We start from the raw sequence: 10,899 nt of genomic DNA, 5'->3' as shown, positions 1-10,899 counted from the left end.
GCTGGGCCCCAGTGCAAAATCTGTAACTGGCCCCCCAACTATAAAGCATCATTGAAAACATTGGTTTGCAATATGGGGAAGATAGACTTTTTTAGGGCTCCTTGGCCCAGGTGCGACCGCACCCCCTATATGTACACCCTCTGCACCCCCCTATATGTACACCCATGCCCCATATCATAGTGGCCCCAGTAGTAATAGTGACTCCCGCAGTGACCTCAGTAATAATGATGCCTCAGTTAGTGGCCACAGCTGTAATCATGATCCCCATATTGTCCGCAATAGTAATAGTATCCTCCAGCACCGCCGGACCAGAACTGTGAGCAAATGCGTGAATGGTTTGCGGGATTGTTGCCGGCCAGTTCACAGGTGGAAATGATTTTTTATTGGCCATTAATATGGCTAGTAAACATAAATACTAGCGGGGTAGAAACCCTAGTGCTGCCCCTCTGAGGTCCTGAAGAAGCAGCAGTCTCAGGGCGCCTCCTGGTGGGAGCTCCCATGGATTGGCTGACTCTTGTGTATGATGCCTAGAGAGTTCTTACAGGGGTTTTATTTCAGGACAAAATAGAAAAAGGTTCTGCTGTAAGCAAAGCAATCATTTATTAATTTTTGAATAGAGATGAGCGAGCGTACTCGGATAAGCACTACTCGCTCGAGTAATTGGCTTTATCCGAGTATCGCTGTGCTCGGGTCTAAAGATTCGGGTGCCGGCACGGAGCGGGGAGCTGCAGGGGAGAGCGGGGAGGAACGGAGGTAAGATCTTTCTCTCCTTCTCTCCCGCCCGCTCTCCCCTGCTCCCCGCTGCGACTCACCTGTCAGCCGCAGAGGCACCCGAGTCTTCAGGGACGAGCACAGCGATACTCGGATAAAGCCCATTACTCGTGCGAGTAGTGCTTATCCGAGTACGCTCGCTCATCTCTATTTTTGAACATGAGTATATAGACCAGTGTTCCCCAACTCCCGTCCTCAGGGACCCCCAACAGGTCATGTTTTCTGGATTTCCTCAGTATTGCACAGGTGATATTGTTATTGTCAGTGCTCAGACATTGCTACAGGCGTTCTCTCTATAGGATATCCTGAAAACCTGACCTGTTGGGGTCCCCGAGTACTGGAGCTGGGAAACACTGATATAGAAGAATCACAGATGAAGTATGCACATGATATCAGTAGAGTGCCTACCACATATATCTAGTAATAAATGCAAATACTTCACATATAGTAATTAGCATATTGCATACAATGACAGTAGATTTTCAATTTCATTAGTTAATCATATAGAATTGCGTTAATTTTCCAAGGCGATGACGCCCCCTTTGATCTCCTTAGCTCCATTTGTCCAGCTAAAGATATTTCCAGATACAGAAAGATAACTATTAGAAATGGTATCGGTGTCAAGAATGTAATCCCACATATTGACATCAGACATTTCACCAACAAAACACTGGCTTGCCTCAAACCCACCACCAAAAGTGTCCTGGTCCTGCCCAAGGATGACACTCATCTGAGGTACTATGGGGGATCTGCTTGTACTAACTCTTCTAGGGTAACGCTTGCCATTGATCCACAGTTGGAGCAGTCCGGTCTCGGAGTCCCAAGCAACACAAGTCTGTTTCCAGTCTAGAACCTCAGGATCCACCTCAAAAGTAAATTCTTCTTGATTTATGAAAACCTTACATAATTTTGGAGGCTGCAGACCAAAAAGGAAAGTGTTGTCTTTTCCAGGCGTGGCCAAAGAAAAAAGATAATGTACTCGTTGGAGGTTGCTATAGGAGCGCAGACATACGGTGAGTTGTTTTAAAGCTTGTTCCACAGCTGGCTTCAGAATCACATAGTCAGTGACTGATTCCTTAGGGAAAAGGAGGATATTTTGGCCTAGACCAAAGGATAGAAAATAAAGTTGCAGTAATAATATTAACTAATAACAATCATTATATCATAGCCAGCTAGAGAAACCACGTAATCTTGTAGATGTGATACCTTTTAATGGGTAACAAAAAATGGAATAGATCTGAAGAGGCATGAATATTTGAGCCCGAGAGGTTCACACGCTTGCTATTACATCATGTATTTTTGTTAGCCATTAAAAGGTATTAAAAGGTATCATATCTACAAGACTACGTGGTTTCTCTTGCTGGGAACAAACACATTTTGCTCTACCGGCTAACACGGTACCAAACCTTTGTTTTCATTATACATAACCATCATATCCATATTTGTATTAAACCTTACCATCATTGATTGTATATATTAACCCACTAGCCCACCAGGATTCTCTTCTCCACAATTAAAGTGTTTGTACCACAATTACAAGTTATTCCCTACCCATAGGATAGGGGATAAATTGCTGATCGGTGGAAGTCTCACCACTGAGACATTTTTAAGTGGGGAGAAATAAGAAAAATGCTCACCCTTGCTACCCTGCTACTCCTAGCCACAAAGAACATATCCCCCAACCCAGGCCCAACCCGTACTGCTCTCTACCAACATGCCCCACCTGCCCCGTTCAAATGCACCCTATGTAACTTCCAATCTACATGCAACAAACTCCCAACTTTCCACGACCTCTTCACCACCAAACACCTTAACCTGTTCGCCCCCGCTGCATTGTCCTATGATGGCCTGCAGTTCTCCCACACCCCCAGATCAGCCGACCAGCGCAGCGGAGGAGAAAAAAGCGTAATTCTCTTGCCTTACTGTATCTTTCAGGTCATTCCCTCAGCTTCATCACTTACCTTCCAGTCATTTGAAGTCCGCACCCTGCGACTTTTCCACCCACTGACCCTGCGTGTCGCAGTTATTTACTGGCCCCCAGGTCAAACCCGCCTTTTCCTAGACCACTTCGCTGCCTGGATCCCCCACTTCGTATCCTGTGAAATCCCAACCATCATCCTCGGCAATTTCAACATCCCTACTTACAACCCAAGCCCCTCATCTGCCTCCCGGCTTTTAATGCTTACCTCCTCCTTCGGCCTATCACTAATCTCTGACTCCCCCACTCACAGAGATGTCAACACTCTCAATCTAATCTTTCTCTGCCTCTCCCTTTGCTAACTCCCGCCTTCCACTCTCAGATTACAACCTCCTCTCTTTCTCCATCAGGCACCCTAGAATCCCCCCCCCCCCCCGACCCTCCTACCTATAGCATCTCTAAGAACTTCCAGTCCATCCACACAAAACAGTTCACCGAGACCATTCAGTTCTCCCTGTCCCCTATCTCTCTCCTCACCTGCCCTAACCTGGCAGCCGAACACTACCATACCACCCTCAGCCGTGCCCTGGATGAAGCAGCACCACCCGTGACTTAAGCCGTCAACTGCAGACCATGGCAACCTTGGCTCACATACAAAACGTGCTTCATCCGGCAGTGCTCTAGGTGTGCCAAGCAGCTGTGGAGAAAATCAAAGCTGTCCGCAGACTTCCTCCACTTCAAATTCATGCTTATAACCTAGCCCTTCACCATGCCAAACAAGTTTATTTCATCTCCCTTGTCTGCTCACTATCCCACAACCCCAAACGACTCTTTGAGACCTTTCACTCCCTCCACAGCCCCTACGAACAGGCCCCAGTGACAAAAAATTGACAACATCCGAAAAGAAATCTCCCAAAACTGCATGGCTAGCCCCGATTTCAGTCTCCTAAGCACTGCATCCAGCCCCACTCACTTTCTATGTTAAAACCAACGACAGAGGGAGAAGTATTCAGGCTGCTTTCCGCTGCCTGCCCCACCACCTGCGCTAGCAATCCTCTCCCCTCTCACCTCCTCCAGTCACTTTCCCCAGCTCTCATTACTTACCTCACCACAATCTGCAACCTCTCCCTAACCTCTGGCACCTTCCTCTCCTCATTTAAACACTCTATCATATCCCCTCTGCTTAAAAAAACAAGCCTTGACCCGACTGATGCTGCCAACTACCAACCTGTGTCAAACCTCCCCTTCATCTCTAAATTACTAGAACACCTGGTCAACTCCCATCTCACACGCTTTTTCTCTGACAACTCACTTCTTGAGCCCCTCCAGTCTGGTTTCCACTCTCTACATTTGACTGAAACTGCCCTCACAAAAGTATCAAATGACCTGATGACGGCAAAGTCGAGAGGTGACTACTTCCTACTAATCCTCCTTGACCTGTCTCCTTGACCATGACCTCCTTCATACTATGCTCCGCTCTATTGGTCTAAAGGACACTGCTCTCTCCTGGTTCTACTCCTACCTCTCTGACCACTACTTCAGCGTCTCCTTTGCTGGCTCTACCTCCTCTCCACTTCCTCTCACTGTCGGGGTACTCCAGGGCTCGGTCCTTGGTCCCCTTCTCTTCTCTATCTATACAGCCCTAATTGGACAAACCATTCACAAATTCGGACTCCAATACGATCTCTACGCTGATGACACCCAACTATGCACCTCTTCCCGTGAGATCTCTGAACCATTCCTCCAAAATATCACCGACTGTATGACCGCTGTCTCTAATACTATGTCCTCCCTTTTTCTTAAACTTAACCTCTCTAAAACTAACCTCCTCGTCTTTCCGACTTCCAACCGACCTCCCCTCAACATCTCCATTCCAGTGTCTGGCATTATCATAACCCCCAGACAGCATGCCCACTGCCTTGGGGGTCACACTGGACTCTGACCTCTCCTTTATCCCCCTCCACACACACACACACATCTAATCTCTGTCCCAAACATGTCACAGGCACTTCAGAAATATTGCTAAAATCTGGTCATTCCTCACCACGAACATGCTAAAAACAATCGTGGTCGCCCTCATCCACTCCTAACTCAACTACTGCAACTTGCTATTCATCAGCCTTCCCTGCACCAGGCTCACTCCACTTCAATCCATACTTAATGCGGCAACTAGGTTCATTTTTCTATCCAGCCGTTACTCAGACGCCTCTGCATTATGCCAGTTGCTGCACTGGCTGCCCATCCACTGCAGAACTAAATTTAAACTCCTCACCCACAAAGCTCTCCATGGTGCCGTGCCACCATACATCACCCCCCTCCTGTCTGTACAGCACAAAACCCGCCGACTCTGATCCACTAACGCACTCAGACTAAACACCCCTGTAATACGGACCTCACATGCTCGCCTACAGGACTTCACCAGAGCAGCACCCATCCTCTGGAACGCTCTACCCCAAGGCATCCAGACAATTCCCGATGCACAAAATTTCAGACGCACCCTAAAAACGCACCTCTTCAGGGAAGCATACCAAATCCCCTGACCTAGTCCCCTGCTCATCTCTATATCTCCCCACACCTTCCACCCTGCCTATCACATATGACCTCTACCCCTGCACCTCCTTACCGCCCCACCCCATTTGCTTTCTACTAACTGATTTCCACTTGAAATCCCCTACTGCCTGTGTTCCCCATGCCTTGCTTGCCCACCCCTTGTACCTCCTGTACCACCCCCATCCCATTAGTTTCAAATTAGGTGTACCTCACATTGTAATTGTTGTATTGTTTGCATTTATCCCATTCTTGAAAGCGCTGCAGAATAAGTTGGCGCTATACAAATAAAGATTTTTTTTTGGGGGGGGGGGGGGTTAGCTTTTACGGCGTCCACAATACAGTATCAATGTATCAATGACATATGACCTTTTTCTATGGGTCAGTGCGATTGGGGTGATACCAAATTGATATTGTTTTTATGATTTTCTATCTTTAAAAACTAAATACATTTTTTCCTTAAACAAAATTTGTTCTCCTTTGCTATATTTTGAGAACCAGAACTTTTTATTTTTTCATTAAATGGGCTGTGTGAGGGCTTGTTTTTGCAAAGTGAGCTGCAGTTATTATTAGTACTTTTTATTTTGGGAAACATATTGCTTTTTTATTTAAATATTTTGTCCTTTTTTACACCTTTCACTGTGTGGGTTAAATATTGTGATTTTTTAATAGTTCAGACTTTCTACAAACATGGTGAAATCAAATATGTATATTTTTTTTAAATTGTTTCAATTTTATAAGGAGAGTGGGACTTTTTGGGGAACTTTTAACATTTAGTTTTACTGTTAGCCCCGAGACTATGGCTTTGATGGGCTGTGATAAGCTATGTGAAGTTAGTCTTGCTTTGTCCCATATATTCACTACTGTAGAAATTATAATTTTGAGTAATGCTCACGATTACCCTGTTTTATCCCTTCTTATCCCATAGTTTTTGTTATTTCTGTTTTATTAAAATGTATGTTGGAAAATGTTTAATAAAAATCTTTTTGAACCTAAAAAAAATAATTTTTAAATGTTTTAATACTTGTTGGGTCCCTAAAGGAGACTTGAACTTGCGATTGTTGATTGCTGTACTATATACTGCAATACCACAGTATTACAGTATATAGCAATTTTTGATGTTGCCTATCAAGTCTCACTAGGGGCAGGGTTTGATAGGCATCTATGCATGGCAGCCCTGGGAGCTTCTGACTTTTAAATGAGCTGCCAGTTTTGACTGCAGTATCTAAACAGTTATCTGCTGCAATCAGAGTTAACTTGGATCGCGCCAATTACCAGCGGCTGTCAGAAACAGCCGGTAGCCGCAGAGTATGGAGTGGACTCAGCTCCCGAGCCTGCTTCATGAACTCTTCATTGCCGCCCAATGTATATTTACTTTTGATGGTCATGAAGGGCCTAATAACAGTTTTAATAGGAGTTGATAGACACTAGACTATAAGATGACCAGAGACTAGACTCTATATGGTTGATTAAGACTGCATAACTAGACTTTAGATACATAATAACACGTCACAGAGAACTGGACATTACAAGGTATAGACTACACGGATGGATCAGATTGGACCGAGCAGAAGATGACAATATCATATAAGAAGTTCTTCTCATTTATACATTTGACTTTTTTTTTCATTTTTGGGTGAAAATCCTCTTCAGCATCTTCAATCTTGTAAGACCTTGGGGCCTGAAATTGTCTTACCCTTTGGCAATGAATGCTAGCACCAATGCTATCTACTACATAGCTCTGGTGGAGTGCTTTGCTAGCCAATGCGGTGGGAATCATAGAGAAGCTGCAAAGGTCTTCACCTCTAGACTTTATGGCCATTTTTGAGTAAAATGACAATGTTATAACATGGATCTAGAATGATGTAAGTGGAGATATATAGCGTCAGGATCACCATCACTGTACTGAAGTGGCTCTGCTGTGGTTACTGTATTATGGCTGCACCCCCTCGCCAAGCACTTTATGGCTTACACAATGACTATCATAGCATATACACTGACCTGTCAGTGCAAAACATCCAGATAGAAGAACAAACAAGATGGAAAGGGTTTTCATTTTTCTGGGAAAAAAATATTGAAATTAAATGTGTGTCTGGTGACTCAATACAATTTTTTTGTTTTAATAATATTAAAGTCCTATATATAACTTAAAGGGGTTGTCCAGGGACACTAAATATGTACACATACCTGCTGTGTTGGAGTTTTCAGTTCTGACACCAGGTCACATGGCATGGCTCCTCTCTTTTTTTGCCCACATCATCAAGGAGGCTTATCTTATGAACTGCAGCGCTTTCCCCCAAAATAAGCCCTAGCCTGATTTTTCTGAATGTTCGGAGAGGCTTGAAATATAAGCCCTATCCCAAATATAAATCCGAGCTGCATTACATAAAAAGGAATACATTATCTAGCAGGCTCAGTCAAGGTCCCTCCTGCTGCTTTCCAGAGCTCCAGCGCAGTTCCTGCAGTCCTAGGCCGCCGATACAAGATCACTTCCTGGTTATGGGATTCGTAAATTCCACCTCCGCGAAACGATGGCTCATATTGGTTCTTCAAGAGCTGCTCAGCCAATCAATGTAGCGCTCGATGAACCAATACAGCGGCTGTGATTGGCTCATCGAGCAAGGCATTGATTGGCTGAACAGTGCTCAAACAACCAGTCAGAGCCATCGCGATGTGGAGGTGAGATTTATGAATTGGCTCAGCCAATTGATGGAGAGAAGGGTGCAAGGCAGCAGGACTGTGGATGCACACCGGCGGGATGTCATGTGTGCCGCAATGTATACAAGACCTGGTTGTCAAGAACTTATAAAAATAATCAGACCGACTGCCTTTTATGCATCACTCAGTCTCTTCCAGGTTTTAAGCCATGCCCATGTCCAGAGAACACAAACACGGTTTTAATTGGCCCAGCTAGCCAATAGCGGGAGTCCTGGTGCAAGTGCACCAATTGCCCTGTAATTAAACAGCTCTGATCTCATTAGGGCTAGTAGTTCTGTGCCTCATTCACCACTTTCATAATAATTATCCAGGTAGAGAATTGACACAAAAGCAGATGAGGCCTGTGGGTACAACAGGCAAAAATTGTGGCCAATTGAGGGCTCAGTGTGACAAGCCAATGTTGGCCATGACCCTGCATGCAGTATTGTGCAGCACCATCAGATGCAGCACATACAATAATGGCATCTAGCACTGGGACCATGCTGGGACTTAAAGGGGTTGTCCCGCGGCAGCAAGTGGGTCTATACACTTCTGTATGGCCATATTAATGCACTTTGTAATGTACATTGTGCATTAATTATGAGCCATGCAGAAGTTATAAAAAGTTTTTCACTTACCTGCTCCGTTGCTGGCGTCCTCGTCTCCATGGTTGCCGTCTAATTTTCGCCGTCTAATGGCCAAATTAGACGCACTTGCGCAGTCCGGGTCTTCTTATCTTCTCAATGGGGCTCCGTGTAGCTCCGCCCCGTCACGTGCCGATTCCAGCCAATCAGGAGGCTGGAATCGGCAATGGACCGCACAGAAGCCCTGCGGTCCACGGAGGGAGAAGATGCCGGCGGCCATCTTCACCGGGTAAGTAAGAAGTCACCGGAGCGCGGGGATTCAGGTAAGCGCTGTCCGGTGATCTTTTTTAACCCCTGCATCGGGGTTGTCTCGCGCCGAACGGGATGGGGGGGTTGAAAAAAAAAAAACCCGTTTCGGCGCGGGACAACCCCTTTAAGGATAATAGTCGATGAAGGAGAAAGAAAAGTAAAATTTCCTGCACTCTTCTGTGTATACTCTAAGAAACACTAGTTTGATTCATGTTATTACATCCTGGAAGTTTACGCGTTTCAAGCTGTTAGTGTCAGTTCTTGTTCATGAGATGTCTGGGGATGCGAGAAGTTTTGCTTTTCTGTGTCCCTCATGCGCAGAGGCCACATTTCCTTGCTGGCTTGTTGTTTCTTTTCCTTTATCCATCAATATCTCTGGATCAAGGTCAACATGCACTGCGGTGAGCTGAATGCATTAATAGATTTCTACATGATATTAAAAACAGCATAAAAAAATACATATTTGTATTGGCCAATTTACCTTTCCTTCAATCCGAAAACGACCTTTATAGGTGACTGTAAGAAGAAGTCAACTTTAGTCCAACATTTCACAATATTTCTAGAAGATTCAAACAGGAATAAAATGCAAAAAAGAAGAATCATGAAGGAAATGTGGTGCAAGAAAATGAACTATTTTGTGCAGCAAGTATGTTATATTTCTAAGAATTTTTTGCTTTTTTTAAATTTTCAATGTCACAATCTGTATTTTTTTTTAAATCTTAAAATTCTGCAGTTTTCACACTGACCACTCAGCGTAGTAGTCTGATACTTCCTGTTCTGTAGAGAAAACCTCTCAGCAGTCCTCTCAGTATCATCACAGACAGGATTATAAGGAAAGACAACACCTAAATATAGATTACACATGATCCACCATTCACGATGGATGATGGTCACAGCTCACCTCCTCTCCCTCCCTGTACACCTACACATGTCATAGAGCATGCCCAGAACACTCTCCTATAAAAGTCAATGGGTCCTCTCTAGTCCATTGTCTCCTATGACCCATGAGGCTGCTGTATAGTATCTCTATAATTGGGGTTTACTTCTGCTGAGGCCCCCATGGTCATGCACAGACAACAGAGTAAAAAATCTACAATCACAAAATAAAAACAGATTAGAACAATAAAAATGTTTCACTTTCTGGTTTTAATTAGTTGATAATGTATCACTATGTATTATATACCCCATGATACTACACATAATGTATCACTATTATACACTACATAATATACTACTATCTACATAACACACTACTTCCATACACCACATAATATATCACTATCATACATTACATAATACACCACAAAATACACATAATATCGTACAGCACGTAATGCACCACATAATATATCATTATCATATACCTCTAAATAGATCACATTATGATGCACCACTTAATACACAACATAATATATCATTATCATACACCACATAATGTATCACTATCATACACCACACAATATATCACTATCATACACCACACAATATATCACTATCATACACCACATAATACACTACATAATATATCACTATCATACACCACATCATATATCCCTATTATACACGACATAATATATCCCTATCATACACGACATTATATATAATTATCATACACCACATAATATATCACTATCATACACCCCTCATAATATATCAATATATAACTATCATACACCACAAAATATATAATTATCATACACCACATAATACTCCAGATAATATATGATTGTCATACCCCACATAATATACACATAATATATCACTGGGGTGAGTTAAGCACCATAAAAAATACAATACATATTTGTATTGGCCAGTTTACCTTGCCTTTAATCTGAAAATTACCTTTATATGGATCGCTATATGTTTATTCTTGCTGTTCCAAATTGATTTTTAGTGTTGGAGCTGCTGGAAGAATTACAAGTCACACGGCATTTGTGCAATCTACTAAAATTCCTTCAGTCATCTAACAGTCAGGAGTATTTATAGCAATCACACAAAGAACAAACTTAAGTGTCGCCTCATCCCTGAATATTCATAACTTCCTACAAAACTATTCACACTAGCTCATACACC

General features: G+C 43.4%; 1 protein-coding gene across 1 annotated transcript; it reads right to left on the bottom strand.

The window, feature by feature from the left end:
* Window positions 1-1,251: 1,251 nt before the first annotated feature.
* LOC136619869 (jeltraxin-like) lies at window positions 1,252-7,292 on the bottom strand. The gene is made up of 2 exons (XM_066594602.1): window positions 7,238-7,292; window positions 1,252-1,872 (listed from the first exon to the last, which is right to left on the bottom strand). Exons 1-2 carry the CDS (start codon window positions 7,290-7,292, stop codon window positions 1,286-1,288), a joined length of 642 nt encoding a protein of 213 aa, XP_066450699.1. The 3' UTR covers window positions 1,252-1,285.
* Window positions 7,293-10,899: the final 3,607 nt, after the last annotated feature.

Source organism: Eleutherodactylus coqui, chromosome 3 (assembly GCF_035609145.1).
Source record: "Eleutherodactylus coqui strain aEleCoq1 chromosome 3, aEleCoq1.hap1, whole genome shotgun sequence".
In the NCBI taxonomy this organism is placed as follows: Eukaryota; Metazoa; Chordata; class Amphibia; order Anura; family Eleutherodactylidae; genus Eleutherodactylus; species Eleutherodactylus coqui.
Note: the sequence above shows the minus strand (reverse complement) of the source record. Positions and strands in the feature narration are given on the sequence as shown.

What these genes read in the sequence shown, in the direction of transcription:
- LOC136619869 (XM_066594602.1), bottom strand. Translation starts at nt 7,292, where the DNA reads ATGAAAACCCTTTCCATCTTGTTTGTTCTTCTATCTGGATGTTTTGCA. An exon ending in TGGATGTTTTGCACTGACAG is followed by an intron (nt 1,873 to 7,237) that starts GTCAGTGTATAT and finishes CCTTTGGTCTAG; the next exon opens with GCCAAAATATCCTCCTTTTC.